The sequence below is a fragment of the Colias philodice genome, chromosome 3, assembly GCF_061535455.1.
Source record: "Colias philodice isolate Cphi_HAF_F1 chromosome 3, ilColPhil1 Martin Lab GWU primary, whole genome shotgun sequence".
Classification (NCBI taxonomy): domain Eukaryota; kingdom Metazoa; phylum Arthropoda; class Insecta; order Lepidoptera; family Pieridae; genus Colias; species Colias philodice.
The window spans coordinates 6,221,282-6,243,436 of NC_143088.1; the positions used below are offsets into that span (position 1 = coordinate 6,221,282).

Genomic DNA, 22,155 nt, shown 5'->3' on the forward strand with positions numbered 1-22,155 from the left:
TTTGTTCATTTTCATTAGAAATGTCAATTTTTCTCACCAAGGTGGAAATTTGGATGATAAGGATCTTGTTAGAAAAATATAAATTTTGACTAAAATCGGCATTTTTTTTTTCAAAAATCAAATTACTAATTAATAATCAGAGTTATCACATTATTAAAAAAAATAAGCCAAACTATACACAATTTTTACCTACTTGATGCAATCCTCAAAGATCATGGACATAGTGTATTGCGCCTTCCACCATACCATCCAGAACTCAACCCAATAGAGTTACTATGGGGCAAGGGAAAGTAGCATCACAAAATGTGAACTTTAACTTGAAAACTGTGGAAGAATTATTTAGAAAGGAAGCAAATGCTATTAGTCTGGATATGTTTAGTGACGTTTGGAGAAAGACGCGAGAACATGAGGAAAAATATATTCAACTAGCGGTCCGCCCCGGCTTCGCCCGTGGTACATATTTACGTTTTCTCTACATAAAAACCATCCTCGTACTTCAAGGAATATATTAAAAAAAGAATTATCGAAATCGGTTCAGCCGTTCTCGAGTTATGCGCTTACCAACACATTTTGCGATTCATTTTTATATATAAGATTAGAACCAAAAGTAGATAATTACACTGACTCATTTATAATAACATTAAGAAATTCCGACAACGAAACATCGAGTTCTTCGAGCGATGAAAGTTACAGTGAAGTAGAAGATTACGATTATGAGGTGATTGCAACGATCTGTTCCCAGCCAATATCCCGCTAGATGGCGCTGAATTCTACATTTCTAGTTTATTTGAGTTTTTGCGTAATTGGAATAGTCATCAAACCTAGGAATAGTCATGGCGGTTACTGAATATTATATTTTATTGAAATATGTTATATCATTGCCTTAAAATCCACCCAATTCGGTAAAATTATGCGTTTTAACATCTGTCATTGCATACAGGGTCGTTTACACACACAGACGTATACAAAAATGATAAAGATTTAACTCTAGATGGCGTGAATGCAAAGCGCGTCACACACGGTGAAGATACTACCTATAATATTTTATCTAATCTAGTAATATTTTATATTACAGTATCTTAAGGTATCCGGTATCAGCGTTCTGACCATCATTTTTCTTTTTTCGCTGTAGAACCGCCATCCTGTTACAAATGACCCACAAAGGAGAATGACCACGGGTGGTATCGGTAAAATTTTAGTTGTGCCACGTATTCGTTATATTGTTAATTCCTATTTGTATTTATAATGATCATATGTATCAATATTAAGTCTTAATTAAACCGGATAAATTGAAATAATAGTAAAATTAAAAGTTTTTCTTTTGAAACATGTATGACTACGTATGGAATCGGTAAAATACTAGTTGTGTCACGTGTTCGTGATATTGTTAATTCCTATTTGTATTTATAATGATCATATTTATCACTATTAAGTTGTAATTATACCGAATAAATAGAAATAAAAGTAAAAGTTTTGTTTTGACACATACCTATATCTATCTCTCTTGCAAACGTCATATGTCATAGTTTCTATTTGAAATGTCAAATGAATGTGTTCGACGCATTGTTCGATGTTATTTTGAAATAATGTTTAAATTACGATTTACTTTTCACATTTGTCTTGTAAATTAAAATATTACCTATGTAATAAATGTAAAACTTAACGTTCATCGTTAGTTTAAACTCAAACAACATTAATGTTTTTATGGTCATAAATTACATTTAATTTTGAAAACTATGGAATAAAATTTATAAATTTGATGATACAAAACCAAATATACATTTGTAAAGAATCTCAAATATAAAGTTGTGTTGCAAATAACAAATCATCATTTAAATATTTAGTTTATTTCTTTATTTAAGAAACAATTAACAATTACAAAACAACATAAAAAAACACGCATGCATTTATTGAAATGTTCATTCATCATCACTATCGTATGGCGTTGTGTGACTCGTCTTCATAATCCATTGAATCGGATTATGTAAAAGTAAAACGTAAATTATATAATAAAAGAAATGAGTCATTATAAACTTACCTAGTAAGGCAATGCCTTTGATGTCGCACGATGCCGCCGCGCCGCCAGTGTAGGTACTTCTGCTGCTACATGAAAATATGCTAGGGTTGCAACAAATGGGAAATAAAACAATTGTGATTATTACTATTATGATGTAATCATTTATTCATATTATGTACATTCAAAACAATTGCTATTATTAAATCTGATGTAATTATTTTTTCATAAATATATAATTATTATTAATTACATAATATATTGCACTGTGAAATATTTACGTATCACTTTATTTTTGATGTTCTTAATTGTCTTTTATAAAATTTAAGTGACGCATTCGCATTGGGATCAACAATCCGATAAGAAAAGAATGGAGACAACATATACATAGCTTTGATTTCAATTCTACAGATACAAAATATACAATCTATCTAAAATGATACAACGGATGTTTCCTGCGTTTTCTCGTCAAAATACCGAAACAACGTAATTATTGTATAGTAGTTGGGCGTGAAAGTAAAAAAACAAATGAAAAGTGTTTTCCATATGATTATTTATTAAATTTACGCGATTAAGAATAATTTCAACGATACAATTTAGTAACCGAGAATTCAGAGGATTAAAGAAAATACCTGCCTGATCATTTTATCAAACTCTAAAAGAATTATGGTTATTTCGCATCACTCGGTTTATTAGTTTGGTAATAATTATTAAAGGTAGTTACAACCCTAGCCATTGAGTCGAACGGTAGGCAACACAATATCGACTTTGTGCGGGTACATATGGTACATTTCTTCTTGCTGTGAAGCGTAATTATTATTATTAAGATTTTTTAGGCTATTTTGAATCAGCTGTTCTAATTTAATTCTAGAAATTTTTTTAAAAGTATATTATGAGTTTATAAATACCTCAACCAATAGTTATTGTGTCCTATCCTCATTTATTTATATCTTGGTAGTTAACTAAAGTGTTAAATTTACATAACCTCAACAACAACATTTACACTGCCACTGCACTAAAACTAAACTAACTAGCTCTCTAGCTATAAGAACCATCCTCGTACTTCAAGGGATATAATAAAAAAAGAATTATCGAAATCGGTTCAGCCGTTCTCGAGTTATGCGCTTACCAACACATTTTGCGATTCATTTTTATATTAGACTAGCGGTCCGCCCCGGCTTCGCCCGTGGTACATGTTTACGTTTTCTCTAGTATAAGAACCATCCTCGTACTTCAAGGAATATAATAAAAAAAGAATTATCGAAATCGGTTCAGCCGTTCTCGAGTTATGCGCTTACCAACACATTTTGCGATTCATTTATATATTTATATACTAGCGGTCCGCCCCGGCTTCGCCCGTGGTACATAATATTTACGTTTTCTCTACATAAAAACCATCCTCGTACTTCAAGGAATATAATAAAAAAAGAATGATCGAAATCGGTTCAGCCGTTCTCGAGTTATGCGCTTACCAACACATTTTGCGATTCATTTTTATATATAAGAATAAGATTATGTGAAAATAACCAGGAAGGTGAAAAACATATTTACGAAAACATAGTAACATAATATGGCTGTCGCTACAATAATTATATTTCAATTTTATCTTTTTATACCTAGTAGAACTGGCCGACGAATAAAAAAAATCGTATTAGAATAAATACAATAAATTACGGAACAAAAAAAGGATTGTAACTGAATTACACCGTTTTCGACGACGCGCGACGCGCGACGTAAGCGTATAGGTATAGGTACCTACTTTGCTAAAACAAACTAATAAAATTGTGTGTCTGTCTGAAAATTCGGAAAAGCATATTTTGCAAGTTTGTAATTACTTTGATAGTTTACCGATTTATAATAATTGTAATTGTAATTGTATAATATATAATTTGCAATGTGGTGAAATTTCATAAAAATCACGGGCCAATTTTTTGTTTTGAATCCCACCGAAAATATAATTGCGTTATTAGAATAATTAATTACTATACCTACCCACGATCAATTATTACAATATAGTCTCAAATGCATACTAGAGAAATATTGCAATTTGATTCAATTAAAATGCATAGCATACAAAAATAAATTCACAACACAAGAAATTCCGCGCGCAAATCATAGCGCGTGTCAATGAAATCAAGAATGTTTTATATCAAGCCGACGCGGACGACGACGCGACGCCGAACAAAAGTACCTACGACGGACGACCACGCTTCGAGTTGCCAAACAACATGAGTAATAAATTGTTTACAAAAAAAACAAGTTTTCCATTTTTCTGTATGAGTAGACAGAACTTCAAAACGCCACCTGCTACGGTTTATATTATGAACGATTGTTATAAAAATAAAAGTTATATTTGTTGGTGTAAACTATTTTATTGATCAATAATTTTGGAATTTAAAATTGTCAACATTGATTACAATAAAACGCAGTTTTATTTTATTACACTATTGTTTTTTTTATCAAAACATGTATTTGAAGTACCATATAATATTATGCTGATCCAAGCATTTTCACTCAAAACTTATATCACTAATGATTTGTAAAAGTAAATTATTTCAATATACATTTCATAACCAACATGTAAGAATAATTATTATTATTCCTACCTACAACAACAAACCTAAAACACTATTTACTATGGGAAAATAACCAGGAAGGTGAAAAACATATTATTATTTACGATTTCGACGCACTCGACTTTTAGTAAAATATAGTAGGTAAACATAATATTATGGTTTTGATTTTTGCTACTAATATAAGAAAACTGCGTGTTCAAACTACCTACTTGTTTGTCTGTCTGAAAATTCGGAAGTACTTTGGTAGTTTACCGATTTATAATAATATTGTATATATCGTTGTTTAAAAAATATTCAAACACAATAAAATATGATATACTGATTTATCACTGGTTTCAGTGATGAACTGATGAGTCAATTATAGCCACTATACTTTCGTCATACGTGTGTATGATTGATGTGATTTGCAACGTGGTGATATTTCAGAAAAATCACGGGTCAAATTGTCCCACCGAAAATATAACTGCGTTATAAGAATAACTATACCTACGATAAATTATACATAATACAATATAGTCTCAAATGCATACTAGTGAAATATTTTATTTGAATCAATAAAATAAAAAAATAAATAAAAAATAATAATAATACAAAAATAAATTCACAACACAAGAAAATCCGCGCGCAAATCATAGCGCGTGACAATGAAATCAAGAACTTTTGAGCCGACGCGGACGACGAAGGAGCCTAACAAAAGTACCTACAATCATAGGCGGCTCGAGACAAAATTGTATGGCCGTGTTCACTTGAAATAAAACAACGAAAATAGGTACCTACAATAGCGTTAGCAGTACAAAAAAAATGAGCACCACATTATAAATGTCTATTTATACACTAAAAATTATAGAGTATTTCAAAACGAATTCAATTATTATTTAGCAATAATTAGAAAATCCCCGAATTTGCATTCGTGATCGTATTCATAGTGTTTGTCTACACTAATATTATAAAGAGGAAAACTTTGTTTGTTTGTTTGATTGTAATGAATAGGCTCATAAACTACTGGACATTTTACCAATGTTTGCAAGTTTGTGATTACTTTGATAGTTTACCGATTTATAATAATTGTATACTTATATCATTGTTTAAAAATATTCAAACACAATATGATATAGGTACTGATTTATCACTGGTTTCAGTGATGAACTGATGAGTCAATGTTAGCCACAATACTAATCACTTTCGTCATACATGTGTATGAACTATGATTGATGTGATTTGCAATGTGGTGAAATTTCATAAAAATCACGGGCCAATTTTTTGTTTTGAATCCCACCGAAAATACATATATTACTAATTGCGTTATTAGAATAATTAATTACTATACCCACGATCAATTATTACAATTTACAATATAGTCTCAAATGCATACTAGAGAAACATTGCAATTTGAATCAATTAAAATGCATAGCATACAAAAATAAATTCACAACACAAGAAATTCCGCGCGCAAATCATAGCGCGTGTCAATGAAATCAAGAATGTAATTTTATATCAAGCCGACGAGCGACGACGCCGAACTAAAGTACCTACAGTACCATTTACCTTCAGTGTACAATACAGTTTACAGACCTACGACGGACGAACAATAATGAGTAATAAATAAAAAAAAACATAGTTTCTAAGGTCATTAGTTTTATTTTATTTTATTGTTATTTTCTTTGAACGATTGGAAATGAAATTACTCAATTTTTACACAGAACTTTGATTTATTAGAATTATGCTCATTATGCATAAGATAACGAACGCGAATGCACGACATCTAGCGCGTCAATGTCTAAACATCGCCTTTCGTTTAGACATTGACGCGCTAGATCTGTAATAAGTATATAGTCTATGCGCTAGATGTCGTGCTTTATGTCGTGTTTCGCTTGGCAAAAGTCACGCACACTACTGTAGAAGTGTCAAATTTTTCCGGTATTTTACTGTTGTTTTTCTAAGTAAATATTGTAAATTATTGATTAAAAAGGTCGAACGCGCACACATTTCATTATAGAGAAGTGATAAAATGATTAGTTTTAAAGAAATAGTGTCTGTGTTAAGTGTTTAGAGTAGGGTTGTAACGGAACTCCGCCTCCGCCTCCGTTACTGCGGAACTTCCGCAAGAATTTAACCTCCGCCTCCGCATCCGCCTCCGCAAAATTTATGCGGAGTCATATCGGAAGTTCATTTACGATCACAAACAACGCGCAAGGAGCGACGCTAGGCGACGCGGCCGCTCGGCTGCGTGTTTTCAAGTGAAATGGTCGAGAGTTTGCTAATTGCTTAAGCCGCTGCCGCGGGAACACGGCCAAGCGGGTGGTGGGAGTGTGAGTGAATGAATAACAGGAATCAACTTGTCAAAGCGTTCGGTACCGCGTAGTTGCAATTGAGCCGTGATTGTTTTAAGTAATTTTGTGCGTAATTATTAGGTATTGTTATTTAAATAACGTGATGAAGCCGAAAACTAGTGAAATTTGGCAGTACTTTGTAGAAGTAGACGATAATTATAAATTTTCCCAACAAATTTCACCTCCGCCTCCGCCTCCGTTAACCTCCGCATCCGCGGAGGCGAACCTCTTCACCTCCGCATCCGCCTCCGCCTCCGCTAAGTAGGCCTCCGTTACAACCCTAGTTTAGAGGTAATCAAAAATGTATGGAGGGACGGTCGGAACATCAACCTTAATCTTCTTCTTCTCTATAGATACTGCTTTCTGAATTGGTGGTAAATGTTAAAACTGTTAAACTGTTATGACGATTCAAAAGTGCTTCTAGAAGAAGTCTAATTGTATAAATGTTTGAGTTTGAGTTTAAAACCAATAGTGTGAAAATTATACAATAAACATGTAACACATATTTGTTAGCGCGTATTGGTAGGTATTACGTACTTACTACAAATATAATATTTCTTAGATATCTTTACTCGACCAAAGTCAGGAATTTAATTATTATTTGATAATTGAATGATTATTAATACTTTTATCCAATTGATTATTATTAGAATAAATAATTAACTTCATCAATTGATTTACTTTTAAATTATAATTTTACAGGTAAATTATGAGAGCTTTCATAAGTAATTATATTTGCATATATATATATATATATATATATATATATATATATATATATCTACAACGCACCCATTTTACAATTCAAGTCTAAAATGAAACTAGAGTCGCATTTATTTTTGAACATACTGTAAGTGAAATTGCATAAGTGTGAGTACTGTGAACATGCCAGCTTTCCCTAATTGACCGATATGTATAAGTAATCTATTACATATACATACCTATATTTCAGAAATACATACTTGTACAAAGAGACACTAAAACACTAAAAGGACTAAACTTGAAAAAAACATAAGAAAATACTTGATTATCAATGGTACGTTCACCAGTCGCACAAAACAACATCTTAAAACATGGAACATTCCAAAATTGAGAAATCGTTCTGGTGTTGATTGCTCTACAATCTAAACAAACAAATCGATTGGGAACGTGTCTCAAAGAATACAAACAAATATTTGTATTACCTACCTCTGACGTACATGTTCTGAGGCATTTCCTAGTATTGTCAGGAATTGAAACTCACATTGTTATGCATTTATGTTTATTTCTCTATCGTGTACGCTCAGAAATATGATTGAATGTTTAAACTAACTAGAAAGATCCAGGCAATCAAATTACCTCGAATGTATGAAATTACGTTAATTATTATCTAAGCTTATTGTTTTAAAAACAATGTTTTATAATAAACCCCCAATTATTAATTTTAATTTATAAAAAATCACAAAATGCTAAAATTGATCCAAAACACATATTTATAAAATCATTTAAATTATGAGATATCACTCCAGCCACACAGCAGAAAAATGGAATTAAAGATCAACAGTTCCACTCAAATTGATGGCGTAAAATCTTGCTTATCAAAATGGTCTGGTCTGTACCAATTTTGTTTAGTTTAGCTCTCTATATTGATTTATAATTTAAAAAAGCCACATCACATGAATATTATAAGTTACAAAACTTGAATGTTCCGGTACTTCCACGAATCTGTACTCGTTTTTTAGTCTGAGCTGGCAAAATGTTTTTAAATCGGTCAGTCGGTCAGTACATATACAGTGTACACATACAGCATACCTATAAAGAAAATTATTATCCTTCCTACTAATATTATAGATGCGCAAGTTTGGGAGGATGGATGTATGTGCAGGTGTCTATGTTTGTTTCTCTTTCACGCAAATACTACTGAACCGATTACAATGAAATTTAGCACACATATAGAGGGTAACTTGGAATAACACATAGGTAGTTTTATCTCGGAAATCCCACGAGAACGGGAACTATGCGAGTTTTAAATGCGGGCGGAAAGCTAGTATGATATATTCCAAAATTACAGTGCAGGCAAGTAATACATGTTAGTAAATAATAACAATACAAAGTTACCTATTTAAGACCTGACTATAATGATGAACTATGTCATGACGCAATTTATGCTATACGTATGCGGTATAATTCAGTGTTTACTGAACCTTAGCATAAATGTATTGCCGATATTTGGATATTGAAAATTTGAACAGTCCATAAAAGATGGTATGATATCAAGCTTCTCAAACAATGCCACCCATAAGCCATTGTACGACAAACACGCCAACAGCGCGTGATAATTACAGGCATTGTGTATTGCCAAAGTATTGTCCCATACCATATGTGTTAAACAAATTCGCTTGACGATTCCTTTATTTGTGTTATATATGCGTCAAAGCTGTGGTCAAAGTCGACGCCACGATAACACAAAAAGTGATACGCAGATATCTTATTCAATATTATATTCAGCTACGTGTGAAAACATTAGGTACTGATTGGTTACGAACATTTGATATGCTCGCATGCAAATGCAATCAGAATGCTTGATAACGACGTCGATGGTTTATTTAGCGAGGGCTTCTTGAATGGCACGTGTAAAGTGTGTGAACCTGAATTAGTATTTTATTTTATAATAACTCACTTAAAGCTCCACTTGCTTGTTCTTTATTTTAAAAATCATGAGGCTATATGATTTTTCTGTTCTTCTTTAGAGATAAATCTAAACACAAAATCAATTACACATGAGCCATAAAAATTACCTACTAAAAGAAACAAGATTTATGAATAAAATTAAGACAATCTTATCTTATAATTTATGATAGGTATGTAATTAATTTGCTGTTGATATAAAGTAACTACAGCCTTATTTACTTGTTATCAAAATTATAATTATTATTAACGAAAATAATGATGATTCTGTAATTCTAAATGGTATGAAAACACTCGACATTTTCAATTTCATCGAGGAAAACCACCAAGACAAAGCAATTACGCAAACTTGTTAACCTAATTGTCTTCGTTAAACGTGTTAGGGGTTTCCTCTACCAAAACATCGTATTCATCATTCACGCGAGACGAAAATCATCGTTACTAAACGTTCTGAAAACCACCATAATTCGAGAATAAGAAATCAAGGATTTTAGGGAGATAATGGGTAACAGTCATTCACTGCAGGGCAATAGGGAAAGAACATTTTAGATAGTATACCTATATTCGGACTGAAGAAGAAGATGCCAATAATGTACCTTAATCATTTAATGTAAAGTCTGTGAACTTTTATAAGATTGTTTTATGAATTTATCTGTGGGTATCTTCGCTACTACAAAAGCGAATAGAGCAAAAATAACTTAGATACCTATGAGTCTATATTTAGGTAAAGTTTACCAAAAGGCCGAAGTTACCGATCCATCACAAGACAAAAACATGTTACCTAAGTGGTACAAACAATAAGTGCAAAAAAGTGATTGCTGAATACCGACAGCAAATATAGACTGCGTTACGTTCGGTCAAATGCAAGAAATAAGAGAACGGCACTTCTAAAATAGATTTCACTTTCTATCCTTACCTTGGCGGTTTTAACTTTGACTAGGTAGATAGTAGATAGGTTAGTAGTAAAACTTTCTAAAAACGGTTACCTTATAACTAAAAGCTATGTAACTAATTATACGTCTTAATAATAGGGTAGATACTACTGATATGATATTACGTAGGTAAGTAATAATAGAAATTCATGTGCTCAATGAATAGCAATAATTGAATTATCAAGAAGTTAATATAAATAAAAATAACGATTTTCATAAAGCACTTTTATCACAATTTTGATAAGGCTTAGCAGCTAATGCGATAAGTCCAAAATAAAGCAGGCAAGTTATTTTATGTGGTATCTAGGTACCTACTCGCCTGTTTTATGCCGTCACTGATAATTCCATCGGAATAGTTCTACTATCGTGTAAATAAATGATGAAATAATAACACATTTTTAAATATCCAAATATAATACATACATTTATATTTAACTAAAACAATATTTCCGAACTCCGCGATACAGTAAGAAGCAAACAATGAGTTTCTGATAATGTTACTTTAAAAAGGACAATGATTATTAAACCGTCCTCAAATTCCTTTGTTATAACTTCACGTTTAAAATACACGTGTGTGTATCGTAAAATAATTGAACGTAAACACACTTTTATGGGCTACTCTAATGCATAATATCAACATTTCGATATTTATAAACAAAATCATATTAGAATCTTAGACCGGACTCTCAGAGCAGTTTCGTTTGCAAAAATAGCGGACTTAAATCTGACTTCTGATATATATTGTATAGATCCCAGACATCCTATAGACAGATGTTGCCAACCAGTTTTGTGGTCCCCTTCCCCGCACCCCGGTAATTAAATATGGCATACAAAGAAAAAAATAAACATTTCCAAAACATGCCGCGTGGGGTATCAAATGAAAGAGCTTATTGAGTAGATCACGAATATATAGCATACTATAACATTTCTTACACTTTCTCTAAGATTTTTTAGAAAATTTACGAAAATGGTCCATTTTTGAGTTAACTTTAAACCACTTTAGATTGAAAACCCATGAATATATTTTTTTAATTATTATTTTAAATAATTAACAATAGTCCATTGTTTACGATTCAATAGTTCGTACAGTGAAATAGTTGCATGGGGGAGTGGGTGGAGCATTCAAAGATGGCGAGTATATTTTCAAGTTTATGCCAGAAATAAAGGCCTAATACAAAAGTATCGGTGTCAGGGCTTGGAATAATTATCTCTGCACTGTCGTTGTGTTTGACAGAATGAAAAATATGGCAGAACATTCTTGAATCAGCCTCTTCTAAACTTAAATATACTCGCCATCTTCGAATGCTCCCCCCACTCCCCCATACAACTATTTCACTGTACGAACTATTGAATCGTAAACAATGGACTATTGTTAATTATTTAAAATAATAATTTAAAAAATATATTCATGAGTTTTCAATCTATAGTGGTTTAAAGTTAACTCAAAAATGGACCATTTTCGTAAATTTTCTAAAAAATCTTAGAGAAAGTGTAAGAAATGTTATAGTATGCTATATATTCGTGATCTACTCAATAAGCTCTTTCATTTGATACCCCACGCGGCATGTTTTGGAAATGTTTATTTTTTTCTTTGTATGCCATATTTAATTACCGGGGTGCGGGGAAGGGGACCACAAAACTGGTTGGCAACATCTGTCTATAGGATGTCTGGGATCTATACAATATATATCAGAAGTCAGATTTAGGTCCGCTATTTATGCAAACGAACATCTCCTTGGAGCCTGCTCTATCTTGCGAGAAACTCAAAATTTCGCTTACAATGTCATTATAATACCTTTATTACAAAATATAGGCAGTCTTTATTACAAAATATAGACATACGATGTTGATCTAAATCATAATTACTCTCAAGAATTAGACCAAATAAAACAGTTAAGGACCTACGGAACAAAGTGATTATGATTAATTGGTTGAATGAAATAATAAGAACAAGGTTAAACGTTATACGCCCATTTTTTAAACTGAGTTTAATCAGATATACAAACATTATCTACATAGTTTTATGACATTCTTTTATTAAATTAAATAAAGAGATGAGGTGAGTAGTTACATTGACGTTGATAAGATATATACGTAGTTGGTATATCTAGGTTTAGTTCAAACTAAATTTCAAAACCAACTCGAAATATAGTTTATCTAACTAAATTGGAAGTGGATAGATGGCCTAATTTTTTTCAATGATATTTGTGTAGACTAAGGTGGTCAATTAGAACAGTAAAGGCAAACAAGACTAAAAGATAGCCTATAAAGTGTGATTAATATAATGTAAGTGGTTAAATAGACAATATAGATTATATAGACAGTAGCCCAGTAACACAAATACAGTAGATAGACATGTGCTCGTTACCTCGTTACAGTATGAAAGGGGACAATGTTCGTCTACTTCAAATTTTCAATTTCTGACATCTATTTAAAAATCTTGAAAGGTTTTTGAACGAATGACACTTTTTTTTATTTTTTATTGCAATTTGCAACCCCGGCAATGGAGCAGGCGACCCACGTGATGGAAGACACTGTATGTAAATTACCAACTTTACAATTTATAAAACAAATATTTCAACAAGATTCCTTTTTGTTCTTAGCTGAATATTTGACGAGGATTTTTAACGATATACTTCATCTTGAGGTAAAAAGCAAAAGGAAGGAATCAAAATAGTATTGCTAAATTACAACCACGATATAAATGTAGAACTATGAATTTATATTTACATAAGTATTCGATACGGGTAAATATCTGATTCATATGTTTAGAAACAAATTTCTGACGTACACGAAATTTCCACAAAAATCCCACGTCAAACAAACCTACATGAGTTGGTAGTTGGTCATGAGATCGTCATTCGTTTTCCTCTTTCCTTGACCACTTCACAGTGACTTGTAAAAACAGCCAATTCTTTTTCCCTACAAAATTTAGTCTTCGTTTTCCTAGAACCATTTCAAGCATATTTTATTCACATATTATGTTATGGAGTAATTTTTGCAGGAAATATTATATACCTACCTAGGTACTTAAATCGTATCACGAATGACGTTATATACCTACTGATATTTCGTGCATTTATCACGCTCATAGCTAACAATCACGAATTGTGACGTCACCATCCTGTAATTACATTAAATGAATAATTATTAGACGTTTGAAAAAACTGTGAAACAAAGGATACATGACCTTCATGATTTCGTCAGAGTTCTAAGACGACCTAAGATTCGACAGAGGCTAAAGCGAAGCGCTTCCGCAATTTATACACGTCTATATTACGTTGATGTATATTATATATTAATGATATTAAACTCGGAAAGAAACGTATTCATGGAAAAAGACTACACTTTTATTTATCTTCAGGTTCTTAACTGTTGCTACGTTTCATTATCACAAAACAAGTTCTATAATCTACATAATATGTAATTCACCGAGCAAAATATAGGTACACCATTCTAACATTAAATAAAATATAAAAGAAAAATAATTGTCACTTCTTGGTTTAGCAATTGAGTCTACGATTCAGCATTTTAATTATCTAGAATCTAGATTATAAAACTTTATGTAATTACTTACTTAACATAAATTTCCTGTCAATCAAATGATTACAATAACTTATATATCTTAGTATGCAATAGTGCTGTAATAAAAAAATGTTGCAATGTGTCATTTTAAAGTACATACACAGAATACATAATACACTAGCTTTCCGCCCGCGGCTTCGCCCGCGTTTTCAGAGAAATAAATAAATAAATAAAACCCCGCATAGTTCCCTTTCCCGTGGGATTTCGGTAATAAAACCTATCCTATCTCTCAAGTTGGATCGAACTGCACATGGTGTGCGAATTTTATTATAATCGGTTAAGTGGTTCAGGAGTCCATTGAGGACAAACATTGTGACACGAGATTTATATATATTAAGAAGATAGTAGCTAAACGCTACAGAACGGACACTCCCCGCCAAAATTAAACACTTACCTCACCCCGCACGATCAGTCTTTTTCTACAGGGACGATACGCAACGAAGATTGACAACATTAATCAAATTGACTTAAAGTAATTTTATTATTGCACGCCTCATAAGCGAAGCGTTGAGGTGGGTACTACTGTCACTTCGCGCAAAACATCTGATTTTTCAAACTTAAAATGTCTTTATGTATCATACATTTCACTTGTAAGATAATACATACACACACATATTAAGAAAAAACACTATTTTTAACGATCATGATATTTTTGATGTCATTTTTGTTATTTAAACTAGTTAAAAAACAGTTTAAAAAAGTTCTGTCTTGGACGTCCGTGTGTCTGTATGTGCGGATCCTTTTTCTTGTTAACACGATAGCGACCGAAATACTTTACTAATCGAGTCTTTTTTTTTCTCTTACGCTTGAGTATGCTCAGGAATAGAACCCTTTCATTTTTCAGGGTCTGATTCGATGTGGTTTAATTGTTATTAAATAAACAAAAATAATAATTAATAAATATTTATTAAAAAAAAATTATGAGGCGTGCACTTTTGGATTTTCCAAATTATTTTGGATTTGTGATTATCGTTTTTCGTAGAAAATGGTTAGATATTGTGCTCTTTACGGATGTATTTCATCAGAAAAACGCGAATTTTTTTACGCTAGTCAAAAATGTGCCAACCATAAAGCGTTAACTAAGGCGTTAACATATACATTTGCAGTCTCTACAGTGTGACTGTCAAAACGATAATTTTGTATGGAGTGTCCGGGGTGTGGTACATAGTTAATTATTTGGTATACTGCGAGTTTTAAAAGTACATCTATGGTTTTTCTTGTATTAACCAATATGTTACCTAACAAGTATATAATATTCTATATATTAAAGACTAGCTGTTCCCCGCGGTTTCTCCCGCATTGCTCCGCTCCTGTTGGTCTTAGCGTGATGATATATAGCCTATAGCCTTCCCCGATAAATGGGCTATCTAACACCGAAAGAATTTTTCAAAACGGACCAGTAGTTCCTGAGATTAGCGCGTTCAAACAAACAAACAAACAAACTCTTCATCTTTATAATATTAGTATAGATTTCATTAAATGATTTAAAACAAGTATAGAGAATTTAAATAGTAAAGATATCTCATACTAGGTTTCCGCCCGCGGCTTCGCCCGCGCAGTCAAAGAAAAACCCGCATAGTTCCCGTTCCCGTGGGATTTCCGGGATTGCGTCATTTTTCCGGGATAAAAAGTAGCCTATGTCCTTTGTCGGGTATCAAAATATCTCCATACCAAATTTCATGAAAATCGGTTCAGTAGTTTAGGCGTGATTGAGTAACAGACAGACAGACAGAGTTACTTTCGCATTTATAATATTAGTATGGATTATATCTAAGAAGCACCAAATAGAGTGTACCTAGATACCTATATTGGTATATTTATGAAATAACTAGCGGTCCGCCCCGGCTTCGCCCGTGGTACATATTTCGCAATAAAAGGTAGCCTATGTTCTTTCTCAGGGTCTAAAGATTGTCTGTGCCAAATTTCATCAAAATCGGTGGTGGCGGGAAAGCGTAACAGACAGACAGACGGAGTTACTTTCGCATTTATAATATTAGTAGGATTTGCTAATGATACCATTAAAACCTTAGACATCTTAGACAGATTTTGTTGAGATAGCCAAGGCAGAAATATTTATTACAAAGTGACCAAATGCAAGTCGAACTCACACTCAGTTTGGCAATGCTGTAACGGGTAACCAATAACTATAGTATTAGAAAATTTAATTTCATAATATCTGTGGCCGACGCAGAGCCACAAATACTGATTTTTGCATAGTACCACAGAAATTTAAATAACAATTTAGATTTCCATGAATAGTAGCGGTACCTAATACATACATCACAGCCTCAGAAAGTAGTGTGTGTGTGTGTGTTTTTTTTTTTTTGTTATTATGTTAATAACTTAATAGGTACCTACCCTGAGGGTGCGTTGAGTTTGATTACACGAGGAAAACTATATTATCACGTCTCCGAATGAATACGTAGGTAACTTTAGCAAATTACATACTGACATAAGACAAATTAAAGGTATAGCAATGGAAGATAAAAACAATCGAAGTTAGAACGGATTTCCTTATTAAAATAATAATTCACATTAAATATGAATATGACGGAAAAATTATAAATGATAATAGAGAAAACAATACACATATTCATCGAAACAATGGAGCAATATATTTTCTACATCAATGGACTTTTTACCGTCTAAAGAACATCGTTTAAACTGAATTCACATCAATCTTTTCCCATTCTTTATTAGTTAAGTTCTATCTATTAATTATTCTGCGCTAAGATAATACAGTGAATTTAGCAAAGTATAAACCTTTGAATATAAATATTTTGCACTTGCAAAGATTGCTACAACGATGACTAAGAAGTAAATAACTACTTACTAATAAACTCAGACAGATGTGATAGCGATTATCGCAGTATGATTAATACAGTATACCGCAGTCTTCCTGTCATATCCTCACCAGTCACCTAATCACAAAGTACATACACAAATTACGGATTACTTTTATTAGAGCAATGCTCTTTGCGTGCTCATCTCGTGTTCTCGCTTGAGTAGGTACACTGTGAATTAATCATTGAATATGGGTCAAGCGTTTGTTCTAAATTCATACCCGATAAAGCAATAAAATTAGTACGCGCACCTACTCATATATTAGCTTATACATAAATCAGTTAACAACTTTAGTTAATAGTTTACCATAACATGGTAGCCACCTTCTAAAACGCAAATTACCTAAGATTGAAACTATAGCATGCGTAATATTAGTTCAACATCAGTACAATACGCATGTACCTACTACGTGCATCCATCATATTGTATATCAACGATCATGTAAGTTGGAAAATATTAAATTATTAGGAAATATTCTTTGAATTTTCTAACATAAGTGTCATATTATATTGTAAAACGCGAATTCACTGAATAGGTAAGAATAAACATCATAATCGTAACTCACATCTATTTAACAACGGCGATTATATCAGATAATTTATTTTATCTAATCCAACTTCCAAAAATCATATCTAAAGTTGCCTAAAATGAAATTATCATTGACCAAACAGACGGTTGATTTATCTTTTAATTGTATGTTCCAGTAAATTACTAAAAGCATTCAAAAATGCCTCTGATGTCAATTACCAATTTTGTATATATGTCGTGGCCATATCGTAAATTTGGTCATTTCATGATATGATTGGCCATTTCACGAAATGGTCGCATTTCGTGAAATGGCCAATTTAGTTTGGCCACATCATGATGTGGCTTGAGCAGATCAATGATAAGAAATCGTTTCACGATATGGCCAACTAAACGCGCGGTTTTTTCATGAAATGATCAAAATTATTTGATCATATCGTAAAATAGTTACATTAATCATTGGTAGAGGCGCTGCAAGCTCTGTGTTTATGTGATAAGATGGCGGCCGCTGGCGAAAATTTAATTATTCGCAGTTAAAAACTTCATAATTCGTTTAATAACAATATGAAGAAAGTCATAGCAAAGAATTTACGACGGTTCGAGTACTATGGAAAATGTGGATATCTTATATGTATTGAAGAAAAAATGCGTCTTAAATAAAATAATTTAAGACGCATTTTTACTAAAGTATTATAATTGTTTGTTTTTTAAAAAGCGATCCGCTTCTGGCACTCGCCGGCCGCTGCCGCGGCACGCTCGCTTTGCTCGCTCGGCTCGTGCGTTCTTTATTAAAGTCTAACCTAACCTAACCTTAATGTTTTCTATTGCAAAAACCATTCGCTTCTGGCAGTCGCCGGCCACTGCCGTGGCACTAACTTATATGACAATAAACAAGTTCTAAAAATATTCAGAATTTTTTAATGTTTTATGGACTTTATATATTTTATACGATCTGGCCAAATGTGGATGACCATATCGTGAAACGTTGACGATTTAACGATCTGATCAAACCATGTTGGCCATTTCATGAAATGCGACCATTTCGTGAATGGCCACTCATATCATGAAATGATCAAATCTACGATATGACCACGACATATACATATTTTAACGATCGACTGACTTGTATGCGGATTGAGGATATACAGATTTTGCATATGCAATGTGATATTGAAAATAAATGGAATTGGGTTCATTGTAGTAGGTAATAATATTAGTTATTTAATTAATCAACGTTTAAAAGTAGACCATTATGATGTTTCTAGTAGACAAACAACAATATAATAAAACTGGTCTTCATCTAGATTATAAACAATGCACAGAGATGATGTAAACATTAAATATATATAATTATTAATTATTAACAATTAATTCAATTCAATTTATACAATCCCGATTGTCAATAAAAATAAAATATTGGAAGGGAGAATCACAGATCATTTTCAATGGAAACAATGGATATATCAATAGACAGTACCTATGGGTTAGTAGGAATATTAAACCATACCTTTGTGCTTATATTATTATTTTTTTCATCATAAATAGCTATTTATGATGAAAAAAATACCTAGCTAGGTATTTTAAATCTTATGAATAACTTCAATAAGTATGAATCAAGCAGGTAAAGATGCTTTATTGAAAGTAAGTGTAAGTAAATTTAAATGCATTTGACCTAGACGCATCAACAAAACAAAATACAAGTAAGCATAGGTCGGTGACAGAATCGTGTCATGGCCGGACCTTTACTAACTCTGAACGATTATATTTTATTTAAATACACCTTCTCACATTTTTAAATAGAAACATATTTATTATGGGTGTTTGACGTTTTAAATTATGTAAATAATTTGATCTCTATTTTTATTTTTGGCGTAAAGCAGCTGCTTCGAAACCTGTGGTTTTTTGCATATTAAATCGAGTACATAGGTATTCTTTAAATTAATTATGCAAAAATATATTTTTTGTATATCCATTTAGACATAATATTAAATCTTGTTCAAAAGCATTGTTAAAAAATCAAATGTCTACACCATGGAAGTTTTTATTGCTGATCAAATAACAAAATGTATTTTTAATAACATTGATATCTTAAATGGAGAACATTGAACTGAAACAATTTCTAATAACTCCACAAATATTTTGTTTGCATGACGTAAATGTTTCATCACTATTATAAAATCTTAAAACATAACAATCGAATGGAGCGTAAAGTTACTTGTGTTTTATTGAATCTTGTGTAAATTATAATTGATACACATGTCTTACGCTTAACAATAAAGAAGAGGATAAAAATAATACTTTTTGACTTCATACATCGTCAATTGTACGTTATTGTAGTGACCTTATTATATCCTTGCATAACCCCTGGCATTTTAATTAAACTGTTACTTTCGAGTTTTTGCAAGACATCTATGAAAATCAATATTGTTGCAGACGGTAGAAACATAATTTAAAATTTAACGTTTAAATTCAAAAAATATTTTATCGACACACACACACTAATTCATCTTGATTTAAATCGTACTTTAATTTTAGAGAACAATAAGAAAATAAAAACACTGAATTAGGTGGACGATAACGATCTAGACACTAGACTTAGACCTTTTTAAAACAATGATAGACTCATTTATTATATTATGTAGAATTTTTTATATGCATTGGATTTTTCTTTCGTACCGTTTCAAATTAAAATAATTTTGATTGCAATTGTCTTCAAAAAAAAAATAGCAGGCAAGCTTCTTCAAAATCAACTTATAACAAATTATGTATTATAGTTTAACATCTTATTTCAGGTACGGAAATATGTCCTATGAAATCTGTAGTAAAAAGAATCGGACAACAGTTGTTTGCCGCTCTTAGTACCAAGGGCTTAGCAATGCTTGTTAACCATGGCGTCGCTGAGGATAAGGTAATTAAAAATCAAAGTTTTCAAAGTAATCGACACATAATGCATGTTTAATGTTTTTCCGTTAGATAAACAATCGTTAACATTTTTCTCTAACGCTAACCAGTTTAACATGGGAATAGCAATGAACATTGCATGTTACTGAATTTGTGTAAAAATGTAGATGATACATATTATGAAACACCTTCAGAAACTGGAACAGATCGTCTTATATACAAAAAACACCTATCAAATTAATAATGCTTCAACGTATTTTTCCAGCTGAAGGCGGTATACGCTGATCTAGACAACTTTTGTGCCCTCCCTGAGGGCTGTCAGGCGCAGTATCTTCGCAACCCTGTCAACAAACATGGCTATGTTCGTCCCGGAACCGAGCAATTCGATAATACTAAAAAGGTATAAAAAGAGGTATACTAACAATAACTTCTAACATAAAATTATTCTCGGCTACGAGAGGATAAGAAACAAATTAAACTTTTTATAATGCGGTAAATCATTTTCTTATTACTGTATCTACATATTTATAATCGATACGATTTTAAGCGTACAGTCATAGAGCATTTTCTGATCTGTAATTTCCATCAAACTTTATTTTTATATAAATTGTTAGCAAGTTGTTCATATTCACAATCGCACTTTTGTTTAACCATTGATACAATTCCTTTGAATGTTCTGTATACCAGGAATAAGTTTTGCAAGTAGGCAACAGTATAGGTACCAAATCATAGTGATTTGAAATGAGATAAAAACTTGTTTAGAAATTTTAATCTATTTCTGTATGAACCAGTTGCAGGATCAATAATCTAACTATAATGTAAATAACTCCCTAACGGTTCCAAAGCCTATTCCTCAGTAGTATCTAGAATGGAATAGAAAATAATGTATAGGTAACCGGTTACACACGTAGTCACGTAATCCTGATGTTACTGTCTCGAGGAAAATTACACTGTTAAGTTTTAATGGATAATGAATGGATTCTGAAACTTTCCGCATAAAATTACATATATTCTTTTTTCTATGTAAATATTTCATAGTCGCCTGTAAATTGTAATACCTAGTTCATATCCAGAACTGTATTTTTTTATGACACCTGTTAATAATATTCATAACAGTAAAGGTAGTAATAATTTACACGCGCTTTATTTTATACAGCGATAAAATTGCCATTATTATACCTTATAAAAAAAACAATATTATGTTTTTCGCGACATTTAATATTATAATATTATTGGAAGTAAATAACATTTTCTCGAACAATTTTCTTAATAGGCAAAATAGTTTTCAGTATACCTAGGTATGTGTTCAAATGATCGCGGAACAACACATGGAAAACTTGTTCAAGGAAATATTAGCGTACAATAACTCGCTATTGTTAATTGCGTTTTTTTTTATTAATACAGGAATTACGTCATTCGTTCAACATCACGACGCTGTCGGCTGCGTCGATGCCTGCGCAGGAGGAAGTCCCGGAGTTTACTACACACACCGTACCCCTGGCTCATGACCTCACCAATCTTTCTAGAGTCCTCTTGCAAGCTCTGGCTTCAGTCTTCGGTAATAATTATAAAAATTAAAATATACACGCTCGTCTTGTTCCTCACACGCGTAGTCTTTATAAGTATAATAACCTAGATACTAACACGCTTTTCCTCGTTTTATAGTTGTTTACGAGTAACCTAGAAACTTATCGAAACGCCATAAAAGTTGCAAGGATTTTGTTCGCACTTATCATGATTATATTTATGATCATACTTACTCGTGAGTGAAGGATTGCCAG

At 32.1% G+C, this 22,155-nt stretch overlaps 1 protein-coding gene across 1 annotated transcript in view; it reads left to right on the forward strand.

Annotated features, from left to right (window-relative positions):
- Positions 1 to 22,155, forward strand: part of LOC149489676 (uncharacterized) — a 31,111-nt gene that overhangs the window by 5,177 nt on the left and 3,779 nt on the right. Inside the window, exons 2-4 of the mRNA XM_089714368.1 lie at positions 20,266 to 20,381; positions 20,640 to 20,774; positions 21,779 to 21,932. Of these exons, the coding sequence (XP_089570494.1) occupies positions 20,266 to 20,381; positions 20,640 to 20,774; positions 21,779 to 21,932 (405 nt within the window). The remainder of the gene's footprint in view (positions 1 to 20,265; positions 20,382 to 20,639; positions 20,775 to 21,778; positions 21,933 to 22,155) is intronic.